Source organism: Protopterus annectens, chromosome 14.part0, assembly GCF_019279795.1.
Source record: "Protopterus annectens isolate FY-2018-M chromosome 14.part0, PAN1.0, whole genome shotgun sequence".
Taxonomy (NCBI): Eukaryota; Metazoa; Chordata; order Ceratodontiformes; family Protopteridae; genus Protopterus; species Protopterus annectens.
The window spans coordinates 831033595-831060392 of NC_056748.1; the positions used below are offsets into that span (position 1 = coordinate 831033595).

A 26798-nucleotide genomic window follows, 5' to 3' on the forward strand; every position below is an offset into this window, starting at 1 on the left:
TCTCTGTTGAGCTGGGCCATGTAGTGTGTTTTTCATGATGCTTACAAGTAATGTTTCAGGAATCCCAGTCACACACTTTTTTTGACAGCTTATTTCAGCATATAGCACTTTTCTGAAGCTCAGTAACTTGACCGTCTAACTGCTCCTGTGATATTCAGGTCAATTTGTTCCACATTGCTGTGTCAGCTAATCCATATCACTCCAGGCAGGATTTCCCTTTCCAGGGTTGAGTATTCTTTTGGTGCTTTAACTCACTGTCATATTAGCTGAGGCAACAGCTAGATGACAGGTGGACCTTATCCTCACCAGGAAGGATTCCATTACTACACTCTAATCCTGTGCCTGTCCTACATGATGAGAGTGCAGTTAATGCAATAACATGCCACTCTGCTTCCATAGTTCACACTTTTGTTACACATTTCATCTGCAAGCAAGGCACAGCTGATTACGTTTTACACCCAGAGATGGACTCTGCTTGCTACCAGCTCATGCTTCACAGAAATAGAAGATCTAGCCTTCAGACATTCAATTCAGTTTCTCCCAGTTGTCTCTTCAGGAGCTGGTTTATTACATGAGTGGGGGGCACCTGTCTCGCATGGAGGTATTCAGCCTTAATAACAATAGAACTGGTCATTATTTTGACAATTTGCTTAAACATATTCAACTCTGCTTGATAGTCAAAACCTCACCATCACTAAATACTTTGGTCCTTAATTATGTGTGAGTCCACACAAACTGCATAGATGAGTGATGTGATTACATTTTGTACAAACTGCACTTTCATTTTGAAGTGTGAAGTTCATATGAACTATTTCAGACTTGAAGACATATCTATTATCATTCTTATTTCTAGCATACAAGTATTGATTGTTTATGAATCTCTTCTTGCAAGTAGGTTTCTCTGTAAATTTTGGAGGAGGTGAGAGGTTACTGCCATGTGGGAAACGTCCTTCTCTCAATTTGCAGTGGCCATAGACTTAATTATAATAAGAAAACGAATGTAGAGGATTTATTCATATGCATAGAGATTGTGTTGGCTATACAGCCCCCGAGATATAATGAAGTTTCTCATTTTGATGTTTGTCTTCCTTTGCAATTGATTGCTTTTCATGCATCTGTAGAGAAACATTGGACAGAAAAAATTGCAACCAATATATGTAAACTCCAGAAAAGGTAAGGTGCAAATAGTCACCAAGGAAAACATCACGTAACTTAGATGTTATTAGTTTTGGCAGAGTACCATACTCCCAACCTGTTAATACATTATCCCTAATGTTTTATTAACTCAGAGAAAATGGAAAAAAGGCAATAAAAATATTTCCCATTTACTCTTGTTTGCATAATTTCAGAAACAGTATTAAACATTGGTAACAATCTTACAGCTGACACAATGAAGCACTGACAATATGAGATTTCAATTAAAGAATATTTGAATATTTAAATGTTGATGAATGACACATTAAAAAGTACTGCTGTCAGGTTTTGCACAGCTCATGTCTAAACTGAGCTTCATTGCAGTCATCTCACACAATGTTTTCAGTTCATATGATTTTGCTTGTACGTCCCTGAACTGATCTATCTAATCTGCTAGTTAGTTATGTTCTTTGTCTCCTTTTCTCCATTTCTTGATTTACACACAGCACCATACCACCCACTGCCCCGAAATTTCAGGAAAAAAAAAAATATATATAGATAATTGCATATACACATGGCTTCTTTGGAGAATCCTGCAACCCAATCTTTCAAGCCATCTCCATCCCCTCCCTGGTCCATTTGATGACTGGTATCCAATAAAAGACATCCTTTCTATCCATCATCAGAATTCCCCCCAAAAAAAGAAAACTTGACAACTAAATTAAGGTATAGCCTGATTTTGTCACAAGAGTATGTATCATTTTACACAGTCCTAGTACTAGACTTCACTGACCATGTACACCTAGAGATGTGCACAGGTTCACAAATGCATTGAAGTTACCCTCCAGGAGTATGTTTTTGAACCAGTGAAGTTCCACATTTTTATAAGTAGGTCTGACTACTCTCTACAATGTCACACAAGCAACTTACACCAAGCAAAAATATAGTAGATCACCTAAACCACATTAGTGAGAAGAAAGGCCTTCTGTTGACATGTTTTCTTCACTTGACATCATCTTAACATTCTTTTAGCTAAGATCTTTGCACAGCTCTTCTTCCTGAGCTGCTGGCTTACATACCAAACTAGGGTAGAGACACTTCCTTTTGGGGATTATAGTTTTGCTGTCAGTATCTCACTGCTTTAGCCACATACTGATACCTTACTCAACCCATTCCTTCCCTTAAAAAACTCTAACCATGACATTTTCAGCCAATGTTGTGGACATTTTTTTTACATTTAGTTGCTAAAATAAACACGATCTTGGATAATAGTTGGTATGGTGTGTTTCTACTGACTTATACCCCCTCCCATCTAAATACTTTATAGTACTTATAGCCCATATCTTTCATTCTTCACAGTCATTGGTAATATTTTACACCTTTCCATTTTAAGTGTTTCACATGTCCCTGTTTTTCTCCATTGTATCAACAGTTTTAATATTGTACCCAGTTCCTCAGATTCTCTCCACCTATAATCTTTTATTGTTTTTCTCTATCTCTCTCTCTTCATGTTACCCTATATTTAACACTCTCCCGTATGTTGTTGTTCTTCTGCACACAAAAGACTACACTTCCAGAAGCATATTTTGCTGGAAAGGTTAGGGTATTGACCTCAGCCTCCTTCATATCTGGGATTCCTATTGATCCCTTTTAATTAATTCAATTAAATTAATACTTCTTACCCCCCAAGCATCCATATCATTGCTTCACTGTTACTTGATTATCTACTAAAGTTCCGTTTCAGTACTTTGCTGTTTCCTGATATTCATATTTCGTAGAATATATGCACCTTTGTTTTCCCAGGTTTTCCCATTGTTGCTGTATGGCTGCATTTTGTTTCTATGATTCCCTTCATCAAAAATACCCTGAAGCCAAATTTCCACTTTTACAGATAATATTAACCATGAGAATACAAAGAAAAAAAGAAAAAACTTTTTCTCTACATTCATCTTTTCTTACATTCACAAACTCTTCTAATATCAGACCCTGTATATAGGACCATAACTGGTTCTCTGTACACAAATAAACAATTACCTTTAACTCCCTACAATCCTTAGCATGCTCATCACCTCCCTGTGGGAACTGTTGGCAATGGCATTTCATCACTGGGATAGTCCAGCTGAGCAGTGCCTTTTTGAACTGTTAATTAGGTACTGAGGATATAGTGCAGTAAGGAAGTATGACATAACGCAATGCAATACAATACAATATAATACAATACCTGTGATGCAGAAAGCTCAAAGCCATCTGGGTTCATTGAAGGAAGGATGTGGATCCGAGTGCTTTCGATAAGATTAATAATGGTGTTATTGCCTCTCTGATATTCATTGCATAAATACTGGGATAAGGTAATCAACAGCTCTCTACCCACGGCTTCATTTCCATGCATATTCCCTACATACTTAAACTCAGGCTCTCCTAAAACCAGAACAGAAATAAAAAAAAAACTTTTGTTAGCACCCTGGTTCCATGTCTTTTTTTCATTTAAAGATATATTCCAATTCTGTTCTTAAAAACACTCACAGAAACTTAACAGGATTAATAGATATTAAAATTCTATAACAAATAAGTTTAGTTTGCAGTTTTTAAAATGAAAGGGTGCACTGACATTGTACTTTTTAACTACAGCCTAAAGATATTGGCAATGTGCATGTATTTTATATGAGAGAGATACAGTGAAGGTAAGACAAAGAAATGCAGTATATTATGCTACTGTTAATGGTAAATAACTCATTTGTGCATTCCAAAACTTGTGATAATGAAGTGAAAGAGCCTGAGTGCTGGCAGGCTAGACAAGTTACCCGAAACTAATAAAAGAAAAATCTTAAGTCTAAGAAAAAATATTTAAATTAAACAACGTACAGATGGTCATATATCAAAAGGGGGTTCCTTGTGTGCACTGTGATCTGTAACCTTCATATCTGTAGTCTGCTTAAATATTACTCCTATATATATCCTCTTGGGATTGCTATGCAGTTCACACTATATTGAGCTAAAATTATTTATTTCACATTTATGAAGCTTAGAATACTGAATGCTGCCAATTCAGAGCCACAATTGTTTATTTATTTGTTTCCTGATTGATTGATATTTGATTAACCCGGCCACTGAGGGATGCACAAGCCAGTGTATTTCTTCCTGCCAGTTCCAAGCCTGGATAAATGGGGAAGTTGCATCAGGAAGGGTATCCAGTGTAAACTTTGTATCAGATCAAATATGTGGGCAACAATACAGATTTCCATACCAGATAGGTCGGTGCCTGGGTTAACAATGACCACCTCCAGTACTGTTAATCAACAGGGTGCTAGTGGAAAATGGACTACTGTTAGTCGAAGGAGAAGAAGAAGAAGAAGAAGAAGAAGAAGAAGGGGGAGGGCATGCCTGGAGGCAGGAGGAGAGGAGGAAAGTTAGGAGTGAGGATGTGAGGGTAGGAACTTTGAATGTTGGCAGTATGGCTGGTAAAGGGAAAGAGCTAGCTGATATGATAAAGAGAAGGAAGGTTGAAATAGTGGCGGGTTCAAATTGTTCTACCATGGTGTGGATGGGAGGAGAAATGGGGTAGGGATTAGCCTGAAGGAACAGTATGGCAAGAGTGTTTTGGAGGTGAAAAGAGTGTCAGATAGAGTGATGTTTATGAAGCTGAAAATTGATGGTGTGATGATGAATGTTGTTAGTGCATATGCTATGCAAGTCAGGTGTGTGATGGATGAGAAAGAAAATGTTTGGAACGAATTAGACAAAGTGGTGGAGAGTGTACCAAAGGGTGAGAGAGAGTGGTGATTGGAGCGTTTTTCAATGGGCATGTTGGTGAAGGGAACAGAGAGGATGAGGAGGTGATGGGCAGGTATGGTGTTAAGGAGAGGAATACAGGAGGACAGATGGTAGTGGATTTTGCAAACAAAGATGGACATGGCTGTGTTGAATACATATTTTAAGAAGGGGGGAGCATAGGGTGACATACAAGAGTGAAGGAAGATGCACAAAGGTGGATTATATCCTATGCAGAAGGGCCAGTCTGAAGGATATTGGAGACTGCAAAGTGGTGACAGGAGAAAGTGTAGTTAGTCAGCATAGGATGGTGACATTGTTGATCAAGAAGAAGACGAAGAGAATGAGGGCAGTGCCAAGGATCAAATGGTGGAAGTTGAAAAAAGATAACTGTAAGGTGGAATTCAGGGAAGAGCTAAGACAGGCACTGGGTGGCAGTGAAGAGCTACCAGATAGCTGGGCAGCCACAGCAGAGGTGGTAAGGGAGACAGCTAGAAAGGTGCTTGGTGTGACATCTGAAAAGAGGAAGGATGACAAGGAGACCTGGTGGTGCAATGAGGAAGAACAGGAGAGTATACAGAGAAAAAGGTTGATGAAGTAGAAATGGGATTGTCAGAGAGACAAAAAAAGTAAACAAGAGTACAAGGAGATGCAGCGTATGGTGAAGAGAGAGATGGCAAAGGGTAAGGATAAGGTGTATGGAGAGCTGTATGAAAGGTTGGACACTAAAGAAGGAGAAAAGGACCTGTACCATTTGGCTAGACAGAGGGACCAAGCTGGGAAAGATGTGCAGCAGGTTAGGGTGATAAAGGATAATGAAGGAAACATAGTCACAAGCGAGGAGAGTGTGTTGAGCAGATGGAAAAAGTACTTTGAGGGGCTGATGAATAAATAGAATGAGAAAGGGAGAAGGTTGGATGATGTGGGGATAGTGAATCAGGAAGTGCAACAGATTAGTAGGAAGGAAGTAATGACAGCTATGAAGAGGATGAAAGAATGGAAAGGCTGTTGGTGCAGATGACATACCTATGGAAGCAAGGAGGAGTTTTGGAGAGATGGCAGTAGGATTTTTAACCAGATTGTTTAATGGAATCTTGGAAAGCGAGAGGATGCCTGAGGTGTGGAGAAAAAGTCTATTGGTACCGATTTTTAAGAATAAGGGTGATGTGCACAGCTGTAGTAATTACAGAGGTATAAAATTGATCAGCCACAGTATGAAGTTATGGGAAAGAGTAGTGGAAGCTAGATTAAGAAGGGAGGTGATGATTAGTGAGCAGCAGTATGGTTTTATGTCAGGAAATAGCACTACAGATGCAATGTTTGCTCTGAGGATGTTGATGGAGAAGTATAGAGAAGGTCAGAAGGAGTTGCATTGTGTCTTTGTGAACTTAGAGAAAGCATATGACAGGGTGCCTAGAAAGGAGTTGTGGTGCTGTATGAGGAAGTCAGGAGTGGCAGAGAAGTATGTAAGAGTGGTACAGGATATGTACAAGGGCAGTCTAGCAGTGGTGAGGTCTGCAGTAAGAGTGATGGATGCGTTCAAGGTGGAGGTGGGATTACATGAAGGATCAGTTCTGAGCCCTTTCTTATTTACAATGGTGATGGACAGGTTGACAGATGAGATCAGACAGGAGTCCCCGTGGATTATGAGGTTGCAGATGGCATTGTGATTTGTAGTGACAGTAGGAAATAGGTAGGAGACCCTGGAGAGGTGGAGATATGCTCAATAGAGGACAGGAATGAAGGTCAGCATGACTAAGACAGAATATATGCATGCGAATCAGAGGGAGGACAGAGGAATGGTGAGGATGCAAGGAGTAGAGTTGGTGAAGGTGGATGATTTTAAATACTTGGGATCAACAGTTCAGACTAACGGTGATTGTGGAATAGAGGTGAAGAAGAGAGTGCAGGCAGGGTGGAGTGAGTGGAGAAGAGTGTCAGGAGTGATTTGTGACAGATGGGTATTAGTAAGAGTAAAAGGGAAGGTCTACAAGATGATAATGAGACCAGCTATGTTATATGAGTTGAAGATGGTGGCACTGACAAAAAAACAGGAGTAAGAGCTGGAGGTGGCAGAGTTAAAGATGTTAACATTTGTACTGGGTGTGACAAGGATGGAAAGAATAAGAAATTAGTATTTTAGAGGGTCAGCTCAGGTTGGATGGTTTGGAGACAAAGTCAGAGAGGCGAGATTGCGTTGGTTTGGACATGTGCTGAGGAGGGGTGCCGGGTATACTGGGACAAGGATGCTAAGGATGGAGCGGCCAGGTAAGAGGAAAAGAGGAAAGCCTAAGGTAAGGATTATGGATGTGGTGACAGATGATATGCAGGTGGTTGGTGTGACAGAGCAAGATACAGAGAAGAGAAAGAAATAAGAACAGATGATCCACTGTAGCGACCCCTAACTTGGACCAGCTGAAAAAAAAGAAGATTTATTGACATTTGATTACCGGGAAAGTCTGACTGGGTAGAAGCCCATTTTCAGCAGAGGGCCAGGGAGAAAAGTTCCAAATTACTACAAAACATTTTAACAACAATAATTTTACAATCTTCAAAAATAAAACAAAAAATGTCTGCAGTTTAAATAATTATAACAAATTAGACATAATATAAAAAATTAGTCAAGAATCAATGCAAGGTATATGACAATCATTTAATATTTAGAGAAACTTTAGACCATTTGTAGAGAAATTAAAGGTAATACAAGTAGGAACTGCAATATGAAGTACAGGAAAAACAGGCTTATGGTATACTTGGAAAGTCAGGGAAGAGAATTAGATAACAGTAAGGAAGTACATGAAGAAGGGAGAACAAGGAGGTATAAGGAAGGAAAAGGCACTTGTTCACATTTAGGGATATAGTTTATCCTGGTTTTGAGCAAGAACAAAGCCAGATTTTAGCTAAGAAGTCTGAGTGGTTTTGAAAGAGTGCAGCAGTTGTTTAATCTTCAGTCATTGTTTTAGCGCTGCAGTTTTCAGTGGTTATTGATTTTGTTTGGTTGGTTGGTTTTGAAAGATGGAAGGGAGGGTATAGGCCTGATGGATACAGGTAAGGAGTTCCAAGCCTTAGTAACCTTGTATGAGTACAGAAAATGTGCAGCAGATTGGCTAGGTTTGTAGACAGACAGGAGTTTGTGGTCACTGAATCACAATGACAGACCGGGAACATAGTTGTGTGGAATGTTTTAGTGCTGGACAGGCAGAGGGGTGCTGAATAATTTTATAGGTGGTAAGAATGTGTGCATATTTTAGCTGATGTGGCAGTTCAAACCAATTTATGCTCTTCAGTGCTATACAGAGGTGGGTTCTGAAAGGGGTTTGTGCTGCAAATTTAGCAAATTTGTTATAGCATTGTTCAAGTTTTAATGTTTGTGAAACCTGGAGGTTAGTAAGGATGGGAGTGCCATAAGTTTTATTTGCTTTAATGAGAATTTTTTTTGGCTCTGTAAAGCATTCCTAGTTTTTGATCAGTTTTTCTAATGCAATTTTTTATATGCAGGTCGAATGTAAGATTATTATCCACTATCGTTCCTAATAATTTGCTATGAGAAGTGACTTCAATGGCTGTATTAAAAGACAGGACTTTAAATTTTGTTTTTTCATGACAAAGGGATTTTGGGAAAAAAGTAGCAATTTGGTCTTTTTTTGGGCTGAGCATGAGTTATGAGTTACGAAGCCACGCTTCAGTGGCTGTTAAAGCTTCCTTAGTAATTTGTATGGAGGTGTATCATGTTATCAGATGTGCAAATGAGAGAGGAATCCTCTGCACATTAGGGTGGCCTGTTGTGTGGACATATAGAGGGTGTTCATGAAAATGTTAAAGAGGAGGGGACCAAAGAAAGAGCCTTATGTTATACTGGTGGTGACTGGGAGGTAAGGAGAGAGTGTGAAGTGCCATTTTACTGACTGATACCTATTGAACAGGTAGATTTTGAACCACAGAAGGGTGGGCTGAGAAAGACCTAGTCAGGACATTTAAGTAGACGTTTGCTGTGAAAAACTGTGTTGAAAGCCTTAGACAAGTCTAGAAATAAGGAACAGACTATTTCCATTATCATTTGCTTTATTAACAGTATATATATATATATATATATATATATATATATATATATATATATATATATATATGTATATATATATATAGGTTAGAAGGGCAGTGCTAATACTATGGGAAGGACAGAAGCCATGTTGTGTAGGGGGATATGATTTTTTCCTGCAGGAGATAGTCTTGCAATTGTTTTTGAATACAATTTTTAAGTATTTTGGTGAGGGGAAGATAAGATTACCGTGGGTCTAAAATTATTGTCTGTTGAATTTCTTCCTTTGTGCAGAGGGATAATGTGTGACTTTTTCCAGACAGAGGGAATTTGGGATTCCTGGATTGATCTATTTATAAGGATTGAGACAGGATAGGTAATACTACTAGCTACTATTTTTAGGTACTCACTTGGAAGGTCATCAGCTGAAGAAGAGAAAGGTTTAAGTTTGTTTAATAGTAGTTTTATATAGGATGTGGGCACAGGTTTGAAGGAGAAAGTGGATGTGGTGAGATGTGGCTGTTGCGCAGGGTTGGGATTAGATGTTGAGGAATCCTTGGTTAGAGATGCTATACTATCTATAAAATAAGAGCTGAACTGTATTGCAGTTTTGAGAGGTGAGTCATCAGGAGACTACATTAAACAAACTGCTTATAATCTGCTTCTGAAGTTTTACTTACTGCAGAAGGTGTGGTCCGGACAGACCAGATTACTCAGCCTGTGCTTTTAGGCAAAGTATCACCAATGTTTTCAATCTGAATAAGCTAACTGAAATCCAAGCATTTTACTGCCTTAACGTGCATTCTAGCATGATTAAATTCTGCAATAAGACTCCTGGGACTTTAAAACTCTTACATCACAGCTTTAAAAAATGACCAACAGTTTGCATAGTAAATATATACACAAAAACAAAATAAACACCACAAGTAAATGTATACTTTAAAAACACCAAAGTAATCCCGAACACTCGACTATATAAAAAACAAACAAAATATTGTTCGAGGATCCCAAGAAAGTTCACTGTGCACTAAAAGTTCCGTTCAAACACTTTAATGGTTAAAATATTCAACAGCATAAAAAACAGCCAGAAAGATGCTTTAGGTTAAGCGGTTTCATCTAACTTGTAGACTTCATCAGAACAACCATTAATTACATTCACCTAGCTTATATACTAGTTCCATTCAAATATATGCATGTAATTAAACAATTAGTTGATGTTATACTATTTAAAGTGCCAGTGCTCTCTGTATCAAATGATGCCATACTAAAATAGTATCTAATTTCATGTACACCTCATGCCGTTATAAAAATCAAAAATAAATAATATATATGTTAATTAAAAATTAATTTGATCATTCATATGTCCAAATATACCATAACATATTCTACTACCTATTATTTTCCAAAATTGGCTTTATAGAAATTGAATCATTCAACCCAGGATGAACAGAAGAATTTAATTTAATCTGCCATCTGGTCTCTTTTTCTCCTAATACATATTTGACACTTCCCCCTCTAGGATTCACTTTTACATATTCAAGTATACCAAAGTTAAACGTACTACATTTACTATTCCCCTCAAGATGCCTCCATAATGCATTGTTAGTGTCCTGCTTCTTGATTTTATAACAGTGCTCATATATTCTGTTTCGAAGACATCTGTCCGTCTTTCCCACATAGAAACATGGACAGTTACTACACTTCGCCATGTATACCACATGCCTGGTCCTACAATTCCCTTTTCTGAACCATACAGTAGTATTATTAATATCTTCCAAAGTTACAGATGGACCATTTATAATTAAATGACATTGATTACAGTTCCCACATTTGGTGGTACCTGTCCCCTTTATTACATTCTGATCCATAATTTTCCTTTCTAATTCAACTTTAAGGTTAATTCCTGTTTTAGAAACAAAATGTGGTTTGTTTCCCACTAGTTTAAACACGTTATTGTCTGTTTTAAGTATATTCCAGTTACTAGTTATAATTCTGGTTATGTCCTGCGTCTCAGGGGCATATTGTAAAATACATGCTTTCATATATCCATCTAGATCATTTGCTTCTTTAGTTTTGACATCTCCCCCATGTCCACATTACTATTTCCTAATTTAGCTTTGTACTTTCCTCCCCATTGGTGCATTACATATTTTATGGTGTCATGAATCAGGGCTACAGGATACCCTCTGGATTTGAACATATTTCCTATATAATCCAATTCATTTACTAAATCTGTGTAATCAGAGGTCATCCTGGCAGCTCGTACACATTGCCCTTTGAGAATACTTCTTTTTTGACTAATAGGGTGACAACTAGTATATTCTAAGTAAGTGTTACTAAAAGTACTCTTTCTATAAATCTTTGATTTAAACCTTCCTTTATCTATAATTATATGAGTGTCTAAGTATGGAATTGATTTATTATCTATATTGTAAGTGAACCTCAAATATTCACATCTAGTGTTCAAATAGTCCATAAATTCCTTGAACTTGTCTATACTTGCATTCCACAACATAAATATGTCATCCAAAAATCTCAGGTAACACGAAATATTGTTCTTCCATTCTGTGGAAAGAATGTATTCTGTCTCCCAATCTATCAAAAACATAGACTTTGGTTGCTGTTTGGAGTTAGTTTTTTCTGGTGTTGGAAGGTGTGCATCATTACTACGAAGATTGCAGAAAGAGGACTTAGGGTCTTGCTACAAGGAAACTATTGGATTACTGTACACGGACTTGCTATCTGGAGGGGCTAGACTGTTTACTTTTGCTAGGACTCATTATCTATTTTTGGAAATACATACTTTTGGCTGTGTGTGTATGTGTATATATATATATATATATATATATATATATATATATATATATATATATATGTATATATATGTATATATATATATGTATATAGTATCCACTATGTGGTAGCAATACATTGATCAACATGCACTGTTAATTGTGGAAGGGTTTTACATTGCTGTTGTGTTGTATCTGACTAACTTTTGGTGGCTGGCATTCTGCCATTGGCAGCTACAGAATGACAGAACTATATGATTTGTTCACATACTATGCTGTGTCCTATATAGCCTATATGGAACTCTTATTTATGATCATGGTATGGTTCCATTTTATCCATGCACAGTTCTTGCCACTGCTACTTGTTGTTACAGTAATTAAGCAGGGGCTTGAAGAGTGACATATGTGCATATATATTATATTGATGGGGTGTGTTTTGAAATTATTCCTTTGCTCACTACTACATGCACTGTTTCATGTATGTTTAGTATATATGTGTTGCTTTCTTGTGAGCCTTGGACATCACCAGAAATGCAATGCAGTTGTGAGTCACACTAAAAAGTGCAATCACAAATCTATGACCACATGTCATAGTAGCATCAAACAGTGAAAATCACTATACCATTTTAAAAAGCGTTTTTTCTTAGTGGGAGTATAACTCCTCTGATATGGGGGCAGTGGCTCCCATGCATTGCTACTTATAGGGGGCAGACACACTCGAGCATGCAGCCCCTCACATACACTCACTCACAAACCTTTTGACCCTACCTTATGACTAAACTTTGCATTATTTACCTCTTCCATGATGGTTGAACATGGCCTTTTGGCTATGTTCACTTTCGCAATGTGGGAGGAGCAGTCATGCTAATCTACATGGCAGAGTGACTTTTTGAATTGCTCATCACATAGATACCTTCCTGGAGGTGATTCTGGGGGAGATAGCACATGGATAATTAGCATATGCCTCTCCCTTGGACTGCCACATTGAGAGCTCGACATTGTGCTGCACACCATCGCATTAGACCACCATGTTAGATCTGTTTCTGAATTCCAAAAGGTTACTGTGAGGTATACATAAAGTGGATATCTTTCAGTAACCTTTATGAATTTCCCAGTTGTCTCCTAGATGTGCATTACTAATTATTAACTTTAAGATTTTGGTAGTATTCAACCTAAATTGGTTAGCAGTTGTTTAATTTTATCAATAATTATTATAAATCTCTTTTACATTTGTATAATCCAAACCTCATACTTTCTGTCAGCTCTTGGGTGCATTTCATTAGCATTTAATGTTGTAATACAGGGAAGCATTTTGATAGGAATTTCCTAGCAGTTTCTTTGTTATTTTCTTGTTTTTACTAGTTCAGTATATTGAGTCCATTTCCATTGATCCTTTCTTCATCGTGCACACTTTTCTGGTTTAACATGAATGCCCATTAAGGTACAGCAATGGATACTAGATGTTTATTTCTGTGATAGAGACCTTTCCTAGCTCTCCACACCTTCCCCAATACCCCAAACCTGTGTTCTGAATGTTAGTGGCTGCAATACTGAGAGGTGGAAGCTGGCCTTTGTACCATGCTGTGTCCCAAGTGGAATGAATAATCCCTGTATGGGTAAGCAAGCACTGTCCTGGACTGGAATTATGTACGGATAGGGGTTCTTTCTGTTTCCAACTGATACCGAAAGAGCCCGGAGTTGCTTGCAGGCCATTAGCCAGGACTTGTATTCTACTAGATCCATCAACTACCACTACAGTTTTACATACAAATGTGAGATCTGTCTGCAATAAGCAGTTATATAGTTAGTTGCATGAATCTGACCATGTTTGTTATGGAAACCTGGCTACATGACAACTTTGGCCCTCATCCTGAGGGATCCATTTATCAGGGCTCTCTTTAATAGAGAGTCTTATGTGGGGCAAAATCAGATCAGTGGGCAGTAGGAATGTGTTTTAGATATATGTTTGACATCACTTAGATTTCTAAAGTATTGACTTATTTCTTTTAGCAAGTCTTTGGAAATGGAACAAACTATAGATTCCATTTCATTTGCCATCATCCTAGTAATACTAAGATTTTCCTACAGGAGTTTATGCATGTCTACAATAACTCAATGGAGACTCTTCAAAACAGATTATTTTTGGTGACATCATCATCTGTGCTGATGAACCATGGCTCTGGATAAATAACTCCTATTGATTATGAAGGGACTGGAGATTATTACTTCAGCTCCCTACAAGAAATGCATACACTTGACTTAATCATCCATTTAGGGGTGGTCACCTTTCACTTGGAGGTGGATCTAATCTGTTGGCCCATCCCTTATTCATCCTGTTCTAACATGGAGATCCCATGAGGTAGATCATCTAATCCAGGAGTAAAGAACTATAAATCATGTGACTCTAATAGTGAGCTATCTCTTTTGTTTGTTTGACCTGTTCCAACAAGACAAGAAAATGGTGGCTGCCTCACTGATTCTCTAGGTCTGTATGTGTTGCATCAGATAAGCCCCTCTTCAAATGGAATGTGTGAACCACAGCATGTTCTTGAAACCTGTAATCTCCAAAATGTGGGGTAAGGTAGGGGTATGATAGAGACTGACTGTGTAGCTTGCCAGTTGGAAATCTCCCATAAGAAGGCAATCTTTTTTGTCCTAGAAGTTCCCACACTATTAAATGACCAAAGCTTTCCCAGATAGCTAAATGACTGTGCAGACTAGCCTGCCTTACTAACCAGAAAGCCTTTTCTGCCTCTAAGCATAAGCTGCTTCTAGATGTTTGCAACAGTAAGCTTAACCATATAAGACTTGAAACTATCCAGATCATACCTGTTAGGTGTACCTCCTATGAGGAAAGTTCCTCATTCTGACTCTTAGAAAGCCCATGCTCTTCTCTGTTCCACATTGAAAGTGCTTGTGAAACAGTCAATGTTAGTTTTTTTTTTTTTATTTAATATACCTGGTACATAATAATGAATCATATCGCTTCATCAAAATAACTTTTTATAAGTATAATGCAGTACATGTATCCATCATGTGACCTTCCTAGTTGAAGTAATTATAAAGTTTTCAATAGTTTGTACAGTTGTTCCACATTATGGCATGTAGTGGTCTACATTTTGGGTATGAAAGATTGAAAGCTATGTTCCAGATGGCATTCACTGGAATGAGTAGTGATCCTTCATCAAGGTCCTTGAACTGGATCTGGTTTGAGTCTTCATATCTTGATTTTTCTGAGGGTATGGCTTTTAATTCATTATTTTGACCTGCTAAGTGTGTACTGCATCTGCCACCAACCAAGCTGTTTCCACCATGCCTGAAGGTCTTCAACCCTCTTGTTTTCTAGACTGTTCATTCATCTCTAAGGTCTGGTGTTTTTCCAGCAGTGGTGTAAAAGTCTGTGATAGCCACAGACATCAGCTGGTTTGCTTCTTATTTCTCAAGGAACAAACTAACCCTTATACATATGGCTCCCAAATATGCAACAAAGTGTAGAAGATTTAGAAATTTGCCTGGAAGTATTTGCATAGGTATTTTTATACCCTAAGCAAATTCCAAAGAATCTTTCCTCAGGTAGATTGCAAATGGTAGAGGTGTGATGGGGAAGAAACATATTTTTTGTGAGAATAATGAGTTGGCAGACTTTAAAACTTCCATTCAGACTACTCTGTCAGAAATACTGGGTGAGCACATTGGTGTAACTAAGGAAATTATTATTTTTTGAGTTGTGATACAGAATCGGAATTGCCTAGACATAGTAAGGCCTTACTGAGTTTAATTCTGGTGGCTGCCAAAAAAGCAATTACTTGAAAATGAAAATCAGAGTCTAAATCAACTGTACTAAAAGTAGTAAATATAGTAACAGAGATAAAATAACTGGAAGAGGGTTCTTTAAAAAAGGGTAGGAGAAAATTACGTAGAAAAAAATTGGAACTGTGGGAACAATACATGCAGAATAATGTTTTGAAGGAGGAATGAGGTTTAAGGCGAGGCAAGAATTGAATAAGCTGTGTAATGTTTGACTGACAATGACTGTATAGAAGGCGTATAAGTGTTGTATAATGTTTGCAAATAAAAATATGTCAATATGGCTTGGTTTTGTTTATATAAATGCTTTCCTATAATTCAATAAAGATGTTTCTTGTTTAAAAAATGGAACAGGCAAACGCTAGTTTGTGGAAAATCTATAAGTGTATAACTTCCTATAATTCAATAAAGATGTTTCTTGTTTAAAAAACTAGAACAAATGTTACTCTGTGAAATAATTCTTCTTCAAGCTTCTAATTGTGGTGGGGGATTCTACAGTGTTCCACTTTGCACCTATTGCTTTCAATACCTGTGTGATATGACTTAGATAAATTAGCCAAGGGAAGGGTTTGTGTTTGCATTCTTACCCAGTTGTACACCCCTTCAATAACAAATATGTCTGCTCTTGACTTTCCTTGAAAGCATCTTGGAAGCCAGGTTTTGGTAAATAAGAAATGGTTATCATAAAATCAGCCCTGCTAAGACTGAAGGCTGGACTATTCCAGTAACCTTGGGATCCTCCACATTTCATGGCTTTATTGTCATTACAATTATGAATGAAGCAGGCTGCAGTCTATTTTATGATGTAAAACATGGGGAAGATTTCTAATACTCATCTGTCACATAAAGACCAGATGATGGATGGATACATAAATAAATAAACAGACAACTGAGATACATTAACCAGATCTGGCACTTTATTCTACCTAAGAACTTGGCAATAGTTATGCAGGTACAGTTTTGTTACAAGTGCATTACTGAAATTCTCTCTGCCACGAGCAGACCACTGTGGATGCTGAGTGGTATCAGGAGCTATAGAGCTCTACAGTTCATCTGTTAAAGGGTTCCTCTCATTTTGACCATATTTATTTATCCTGAGGATTCTGAACTGACTGAAAGTGGTCTCAGAAGTCATTTATATAATAGTGGTGCTTACATGCATTGTCCTGCTTTGAGTCATGCCTGTCTTAAAGAATTGCTGGCAAGCAATCAGCCATCAAGTTAAATTAACAGTCACTAACTATCGACAGGATGCACCTGTGCACCTAGAGTGGTTTGGAATGCATCCTTTTTTGTGTCAGGTATCTCATCTGTGGAATTTGCTTTCGTGTCAGTTTAGACTTAGGATCACTGCTGAGCATTTGAATAGGTCTCATGACATATTTATTTCACTGGGAGCATATTAACGACTTATTTATGCTCTTTCAGCTGCTACAGACTAGTAGGAAATTAATTTTTTAATTGTTCATACTTATTATTCAATTCATGCAGTGTTACTACTTATAGTGCTAGAGCAATCTATTCATTTTGTTCTCTGACATAAGGAAACCAAGTTCCCCACCTCCCCATTTCTTTTCATATTTACTTATTACCTGATCTTAATAATTTTCCATCTTCAGATGCTATTTCATTCATTTGCTGCTTAAATCTGTCAATATTAGGTACAGTCTGGGATTTCCAGTGTCACGTAATACATTTCTTAGCTGCAAATAACATAAAGGCCAATAGCTGAACATGTGAAAAAGGTAATATCTCCTGATCCTGCCATCGCAACAAAAAAAGGTGGAGTCAAGGCAAGCCTTACTTTTAACACCAGAGTTATGAGTTCTGCCACCTGTTTCAGAAATGATCCTAGTGGGCAGGTATACAAATTATGCAACAAATTTTCCCTTTTCCCTGGGGACTATCTCCAGCAATTACTTTCTCTACCAGGATAAATATTACCAAGCCTACCTGGAGTCTAAAAATATTTGTGGAGACACTTCCAGCAAATATTCTAAATTTCACGTGAAAGAAAACAAAAAGCTGGATAAACGCCTGGTATACACCTCAAGCGAAAAAAATGAAAAGACCAATGGTTAGACCACAGCTGAAGATAAAAATGGAATAATCCACGTCAGGAAATAAATCACTTGCAGCTTCACAGTAGTGCCCTTTATAAAACCAAATGTTGTAACTGAGATGTAGTAGTCAAGGTAGGAAATGGTTCGCTTGCAGTTTCACACCACTTTATTAAACAAGAGTAATAGACTAATTAAACTAATTAACTAATGGATTATTGCATAAAATGTGTCTGTTATATGTATATTTTATTTCATCTTATGCAGAATATAAGGCAAATTAATGTACTGATGTATGCAATTTTAATTAGTCTATGTCATAGTTCTATATGTGTTTTCATTGGTTGAACCATATTTTAAATACCAATGTTTTAACTGTTTTTAAGAGTCTGAAGAAGCGATCAGCTGACTTAGATCGCGAAAGCGCTTATTCTTGTTTAATAAAGTGGTGTGAAACTGCAAGTGAACCGTTTCCTACCTTGACTACTACATCTCAGTTACAACTTTTGGTTTTATAAAGGGCACTACTGTGAAGCTGCAAGTGATTTATTTCCTGATGTGGCTTATTCCATTTTTATCTTCAGCTGTGGTCTAACCATTGTTTTTTTCATTTTTTTCGCTTGAGGTGTATACCAGGCATTTATCCAGCTTTTGTTTTCTTTCACGTGTTTCTTGGACTGTATTTAAATGCTGGGACATGGCTGAAGGTAATGACAACAATAAGAATCAATGTGAATGACTAGTTGGACTACTACATATATATTCCAACCCCTTGATGCTAAACCCTATTTTTCCAGTGAATGAAAGAGAACAAGTGGACTATGATACGCATAAAAAGTTCACTGAACTGTATAGAGATCTGGAGAATAAGTTATATAGTTTTAAAAGGCTACAGTGACAAAGGTTTCATCTAGAAGCATCATTAAAATATAAAATAGTGCCGAGAGGTCTCAGAGTATTAAATATGCCTACTTATGGTGAGACCTACCCTGAATTACTTCAAAAATGGCAGAATTTAAATTTACAGCTTAGCTATGATTATATGCATTTGCTTACAGAATTTTTTAAACCACAAGAAAAAGAGCTAGCCGATGAGATAAAGAGGTTATAAGAACAACTGACTAATAATTTTCCTATAGATGTACTAGGCAGTAAATTAGATGAACTTGCTGACAGTATATAGAGCTATGATAAGAGGTTGCAGAATACTAAAACTAAAAAATTGCAAAGGGACCTCAATGACTTTCAATGTAAAGAGGTCTTTTCATGGCCAAGAAGAACAGCTGTGAGTACAGAAAATGTAGAATAAATGACTACAGTACAGATTTCTGAAAATTCAAATATGCATAGTACTGCCCCTTTAAATCAGAATCCCTGTGAGAACAGTGATGTCAGCACAGAGAGAGTATGTATAGAACATCCCACATTTGAAAATGGTGGAATGGCAAAAGAAACTTTCCAAATGGCTTGCACTAACAGAAGGATGGATTCCAGTGTTAAATCTGATTCAGTAGCTTTTTTGGAGCAAAAGGAAGCTACACAAACCTCAATCCTTCCATTTGTGTTAAAGAAGGCGCTGCCAATAAGGGACAGGTTGAGCAGCAGGAATCAAAGAGGGAGAACACGATTACAGCAGAGAGAAGGAGTGACTCCTGCATATATGAACACCAGGAGCAAGAACCAACAAAAAACTTGGTAATTAATATATCTAGCTTTTCTTTAACTGATGCACAAGCCTCATTGTTAAATAGAGGCCTGAACTTTATTCCAGAACAGAAAACAGTATTAACTGATTTATTAAAAGAGCTGAAGTTATTTTCTCGTAACCTAACACTTAAAACCATGTTTAAAAGAAATGTATTTGATAATATGTTTAAACAACCTAGTGCCTTTTGTACCGAAGATACATCCCACATTTGAAACTTTCACTAATGTGTGTGAGCATGAAATTAGAGAAATGCATGCTAAAAATCTTCCACCTAGATTTTATAAATTGAGTAAATCAGAAATTGAAGCACTGTCAGAACTAAAGGATTCTCACAGCATTGAAATTAGGCCCGCTGACAAGGGGGGCAGTGTAGTAGTAATGGATAAGGTTTTTTATTACAAGAAAATGATGGAACTTTTGAATGATACAGATACTTATGTTGAACTAAATGAGAGACAAGTACAAGGTATAATTGACAGGATATCTGTATATATTTTTGACTTATTGATTACTAATTATGTATCAGAAGAATTGTTTGACTACTTTCAGACAGAACATCCAACTATACCCATTATCTATGGCCTACCTAAAATTCACAAAGACATCACACAGCCCCCTATGAGACCTATTGTATCCAGTAAAGGATGGGCCACAGAAGCCATCTCAATTTATATTGAACAAAATTTACAAATAGTCCTAAAATCATGTGAGACTATACTAAGGGATACAAAGGCATTTCTGCGACTGTTATATAATAAGACCAGGAATATTAATAGAAATTCTATATTTGTAACAATGGATGTCACTTCACTGTTCACAGTGATACCGAATAAATGGGGTATTGAGAAAATACGTGATATTCTGACCTTGAAACAAGTTTTTCAAAGCACTGAGATTAATTTGATATGTGAGTTGCTTGATATTGTCCTAGAAAATAATGTCTTTATATTCAATGACAAGTTTTATCTACAGAAAGTTGGTGTAGCAATGGGCACGGCTTGTGCTAACAGCTACACCAACTTAGCTTTGGCTGCATGGGAAAAAGATCATGTATTAAGTGCTAGCAATAAATATGCTGGCAAAATTGTATGGTATATATGTTTTGTAGATGACGTCTTCCTGTTACGGGATGGTACTAGTGAAGAGTTGCAAGAGATGGTGGAGTACTTACATAGTACCACTGAATTTTTAAGATTCACTAGTCAACATTCCAGGGACTCTATTAAGTTCCTAGATGTTTTGGTTAAGAAGACGGCATTAGATGAACTTACAACAGGGATGTATAGAAAATCTACATGGAGAAATAGTATCTTACATAAGACTAGTATGCATCCAACATTTGTACACAAAAATGTAGTGAAAGGACAATATATGAGAATAAGCCGCTTACGTAATACAGATGGAGGCTTTGTGAAGACAATGACTATATTAGAGAAAGACTTCTTAAACAGAGGTTATAGTAAGAAAGACATAAATGAAAGCTCTAAATATACCATTGAAAATAGGGATGGGAGATGTAAACCGCTCTTCTCAAATACTATAGAAGATGTTAAAAGCAAGGAAGGTCATGATTTTAAAGTTAGATTCCCTATAACTTATTCAAGTGACATCAGAAGGTTCTGTAATATTTTTGAGAAGAATTGGAATGTTTTATTGTCGGATCCTGACTTGAGAGAACTGTTAGAAGATAGACCCAGCTTTTCTTTTAGAAATAAGAGGTCCTTAAAAAGGCAACTCTGTTATAAATCCAGAAACAATGAAAGAATGATCCTATCTGATAGGCAGGGACTTTTCCTTGCAGAAATTGTACAGCATGTGACTATTTATATAATAAATCTACATATAAACATCCTACACTAGGATTTATAATTGATATAGATTTTTATGCTGACTGCAGAACACAAAATTTGGTTTATTTCAGCTTCTGCACTGTCTGTCATGCCTTTTATATAGGCAAAACCAATAGGTATCTAAAGGAATGTATCCTTGAACACCTTAGAGATATAAGAAATAAAAAAGACACAAGTGCTTTAGCAAAACATGTGGAAGAAGAAGATAGGAAACATATTTTTAATTTCATGGTTTTAGAAATAATAAATAAATGTAAGAGGGGAGGTGATATAAGGAATAAGGTAGAGGAAGCAGAACAAAGATGGATTTTACTACTTCAGGCAGATAGGTCTCCTGGATTGAACAATGCTGTTTCCTTGAAACCTTTTTTAAAATCCAGACCACTAAAACATTAAGTAATATGGATTATTACATAAAATGTGTCTGTTATATGTATATTTTATTTCATCTCATGCAGAATATAAGGCAAATTAATGTACTGATATATGCAATTTTAATTAGTCTATGTCATAGTTCTATATGTGTTTTCATTGGTTGAACCATATTTTAAATACCAATGTTTTAACTGTTTTTATGAGTCTGAAGAAGCAATCAGCTGACTTAGATCGCAAAAGCGCTTACTCTTGTTTAATAAAGTGGTGTGAAACTGCAAGTGAACCGTTTCCTACCTTGACTACTACATCTCAGTTACAACTTTTGGTTTTATAAAGGGCACTACTGTGAAGCTGCAAGTGATTTATTTCCTGATGTGGCTTATTCCATTTTTATCTTCAGCTGTGGTCTAACCATTGGTCTTTTCAATATTCTAAATTTGCATGACTTAGTAAAAGAACAGCATTAGACCCTCTAGCTGGAAACACTTTTCCTGACTTAATTGTAAATCAAGTATATTTTCGTAGTACTCTATGATCTTAGACCCTTTACTTTAACTCTCATAGTGTCCTTTCCCATCCTCTTCTGTCTCATCTCACATACTCCTACCCTTGACTACTATATCTTCCCAGTTCTTAAACTCTCAATTCTCCTTAGCAACACTTACCTCTCTGCTGTAGTCTTTATAGCTACAGATTGTTTCTCTCACTGTGCTTGTCCATCCTTTGGCTCTACCCGCTCCGTTTGCCCTGCGGGCTCACTCTGCTCCCCTATCCTACCCCCAATTCCCACCCACCCCCAGTGATCCTACATTTATTTCCCCTCCTGCTAAATCCCTCCCACTCCAGCAACCAATCCACTTACTCCTCTCCCCGCACCCCTTCCTCCACTACACCTGACTATCTTAGCCACACCCCATAACTAACAAATATCACCTTACACACATCTACCTCTCTTTAATCCCTAACTAACAATGCCCCTCCCCCTCCTTCAATCCTTACCTCCATAACATTAGTCTTCCTTCTACTACCTCTTTACCATGCAAATTCTTATACTCATCTTCACTTATTCTCTTACCCTACGCTACCTCACAACTTCCTTACAACACACTATCACAATATTGCAACTTCACTAGTTCCCTCCCAGCCTATCCTTCTCCTAAAAATAAAATTATTCCTAAACTCAACTAATGACACTAAACTCAAACTACAAGTATACCTAACTCCTTTACCCAAATCCAAACACAATAAACTACCTCCACTTTCCTCTTTCATTCACCTAGCCGGTGACATCCACCCTAATCCTGGTCCCAACTCTTCTCAAACATATCTTCACAGCTCCAACAATAAATCCCCTAATAAAAACCTCAAATTCCTCACTATCAATGCCCAAAGCCTACTAAATAAAATTACCCTCTTTCATTCCTGGCTCAATCACAACCAACCAGATATATTAGCTATCTCTGAAACCTGGCTAAAATCTCATATAAATGATTCTGAATTCCTTCTGCCCGGATTTCACTCTCTCCGATCTGACCACCCAACTAAAAGAGGTGGTGGTGTAGCTTTAGTCTACTCCAACTACTTATCTATCACTCCATATCCCAGCCATATCCCCTCCTTCTCAAGTGCTGAACTTGTCATCGGCCTACTAAAACTTAACATCCATAAAAGCATCTGTATCATCTCCCTCTACATTCCACCTGGCAACAACACCAACACCCTAGAAGATATTCTCTCCTGGACCTCGTCTAACATCAAACTAGAAACCTTCATCTTAGGAGATGTAAATATTGACTGGGGAAAAATCAATAACCCCAATCCTACATTAACAATTAACCTATTCACCTTTACTCAGCTTACCACCTCCATTACTAGACCTAACAAAACACACACCCCCTGGCTCCATACTCGACTTTATCCTAGTAACTCATCCCAACAAAACTATAACTTCAGGAGTCATTCCTGACTCTCTAGGAGACCACCTCCCTGTCTTCACCATTCGAGCTACTCCCTCTTCCTCTCACTTCCATCAATATATTTCTACTCGCAACCTTACTAACTTTAATCCACTACTTTCATTGATTCTCTCAAACTAACCAACTGGAACCCCCCAAAAATTCTACCACTAGATACAGCCATTGACTACTTTAACTCAACATTCCTAACAATCCTTAACTCCCTAGCCCCAATAAGAAATAAACGAGTCAAAACTAAAACCTCTCACTGGCTCACCAAAGATACAAAAAACACCATGCTACAAAGAGATAAAACCTGGAAAACTTACCTCCGTAACAATCAACCTGAGACTTTATTAAAATATAAACAGTTGAGAAACCTAGCCAAAAAACATGTCATTAGGGATAAAAAAATCATACTACCTAAAACTACAAGAAAATCTTGCTAAAAACCCTAAGCAATTCTGGAACTCTATTAATTCCCTCTTGCGGCCTGGAACAAAAAACAATCCCTGTCCTGACACTAGCAAATCCGACTCAGAAATTGCCACACTATTCAACTCCTTCTTTACCTCTTCAATAGCTGAGCTCACTAAGACCTTCACCAACAATAATCCTTCTCCCCTCCCTGCCCGATCCTCCCCTCTCTCCCCTCCCTACCCTAATTTTGAACTTAAACCTGTCTCTACCAACCTAATAAAAAAACTTGTCTATAAACTAAAGCCTTGCTCTAATGCCCCTGATGGCATTCCTTCCTCCTTCCTAAAAATAGCCTCAGATGCTATTGCTCTGCCTATCAGCATCCTGATCAATAGATCTATACTCGAGTCTTACGTTCCCAAACTTTGGCGAACTGCTTATATTTTGCCTCTCCACAAGGGAAGCAAAAATAACAATGTATCTAATTTTCAGCCCATAGCCATACTCTCCCCTATCTCCAAAATTCTTGAAAAATGCATCCATCTACAGCTATTACCATTCCTTACCAAATATCAATTACTTTCTCCCACCCAACCTGGCTTCCCCCAGGACACAGTACTAACTCCGCCCTTCTCTCCTTCTTACATATCGTCAATTCAGCCCGCGACTCTGGACATTTAGTAGCTTCCATCCTGCTGGACCTTTCTAAAGCCTTTGATACCATCTCCCATACCCACCTCCTAAATCATCTCTCTAACCTTAACCTTTCCCAAGAAACCCTTTCTTGGTTCTCCAGCTATCTTGCTAACAGGTCCCAAGCTGTAAACTGGAGTACCCCAAGGTTCCATACTTGGTCCTCTGCTATTCAACATCTTTATTAATGACTTCTATAAAGCCATTCCCAACTCCAAAATTGTCCAATACGCCGACGATTCCACTTTAATTTGCAGTGCCTCCAACCTAGCTGAACTCCAATCTCTAACTCAAAATGCCTTCTCTACCACTGAAGACTGGATGCTCCACAACCACCTCTCTCTTAACGCTAATAAAACCAAGATCCTTCTATTCTCCCCTTCCAAATCTTCCCCTGTAGATGAAAACTCCCTTTACATCACCAGCCATAATAACTCACAAATAGAGATTGTACACTCTGCCAAACTCCTCGGGGTCACTATAGACAATCAGCTAAAATTTAACTCCCACATTCAGCAGAATATCAAAAAAACACACATAAAACTTGGCCTACTTTACAGAAATAACCTCTTCCTCTCTCCTTCCTCTAGGCTAACTCTTGCCACTACCTATCTTCTTCACTCTCTCTTGTATGGCTCTCCCCTGTTCTTTAACTTATCCTCCACACTTACCTCTAAACTAGAGATATGTTACAACAAAATTTCTCGATTTGCCACTAGTGCCAAATCCTCCTCACACCATTGCAATTCCCTTCTCTCCCTTAACTGGCTTGAACTGCCCAACCTACTTGACTTTCACCAATTAACCACAGTCCACAAATTAGTATTCCAACCCTCAAACTGCCCCGCACTATCCAACATACTGCAACCATATTCCCCTCCTAGACCTCTTAGATCATCTCACCAAAACCTACTTACCATTCATAAACCCAAGCACCCAGCTGGCCAGCTTCTCATATCCTGTACCCTAGCAAAAAATGGAACTCTTTGCCCTCCACCCTACGGACCTGCAATAACCTCAATAGCTTCAAATCTCAACTCCATTCCTACTTCTTCCTTAACAGGAAATGCAACTGCACTCTTCCACCTTTGCCTCTCAAACCCTCCACTCTCTTTAACCCTGGCAAACCCTCCCTTCCTAACCTCCTAACCTCTACTGTCCTAACCCCACTCTTAACTATTAATTTGTTTCTCATAACAAATTATCTCCACCAGCTATTACATTATGTATTCTTTTCTCTTTAACTAAACTGTCATTCCATTGATTGTTACTAGATTGCAGATTGAACCATATTGTTTTTGTATATGTATTTTTATACTATGTATGTTCACTTTGATTGAAAAATGTATCTAATAAACCTTCTGTGGAGCTTTTCTCCCCGGGCCTCCACTGAAAATGGGCTCCCCAGCCCAGTGGACCTCCCCAGTCACCAAACTGAATAAATAAATAAATAAATAAATAAATAAAATATAACTAAATCTTCAGTACCAAAGATCATTCAGTGATAATAATGCCTGATAATATTTTGAGAAAAGGACCTTAATGAGTAGTTGAACCTCTCTAGCCAAAATCATCAAGTTAATTATATCCAGTCATCTAATGTTATGGTTATGATAACTAGTGAACGATTTAATCTATTACCTAGTCCATAATAACTTAAAAGGGTAGTCCTCTGGAGACTACATTTCAAGTATTCTGCATGCCATGACAGGAGAGACCTGCCTGATATAAGATGATACCAACCATTTAATCTTGTTTTCTATCTTATTCAGTTTACCTCAACATCTGGAACTGTTCCTGACACTTTTTTTTACATACCCTATTTATATTTGTACTTATTTTAGTTTGTTTAAGGGATAGAAGGTCCATATAGTGTCTAATGTTTTAATAAATTGGTGAAGAGCTGGGAAAATATCATGAGGAAAAGAATGAGACAGGAGATAATCTATCCAATCCATTCCCAGTGAATGTGGAACCCACCTTTCTATCATTAACACCCAAACAGAATGAGAGGAGGGGAGATGTATTTTACTGGGTATACTTTTGAAGAACAAAAGTTCACTACTTTAAACTTCAAAATTACACCCACACTAACGCAAAAGTGCACTTTTACGAAAGTGCACTCTAGCGAACCTGTTAGACTGAACGGGCTAGTAGTCACGGACCTTATGGTTAGGGCACGGGTTAGGGTAAGGGGATA

General features: G+C 37.6%; 1 protein-coding gene across 1 annotated transcript in view; it reads right to left on the minus strand.

The window, feature by feature from the left end:
• Positions 1-26798, minus strand: part of LOC122789278 (carboxypeptidase E-like) — a 366543-nt gene that overhangs the window by 239593 nt on the left and 100152 nt on the right. Inside the window, exon 2 of the mRNA XM_044056580.1 lies at positions 3356-3552. Coding sequence (XP_043912515.1) covers positions 3356-3552 — 197 coding nt within the window. The remainder of the gene's footprint in view (positions 1-3355; positions 3553-26798) is intronic.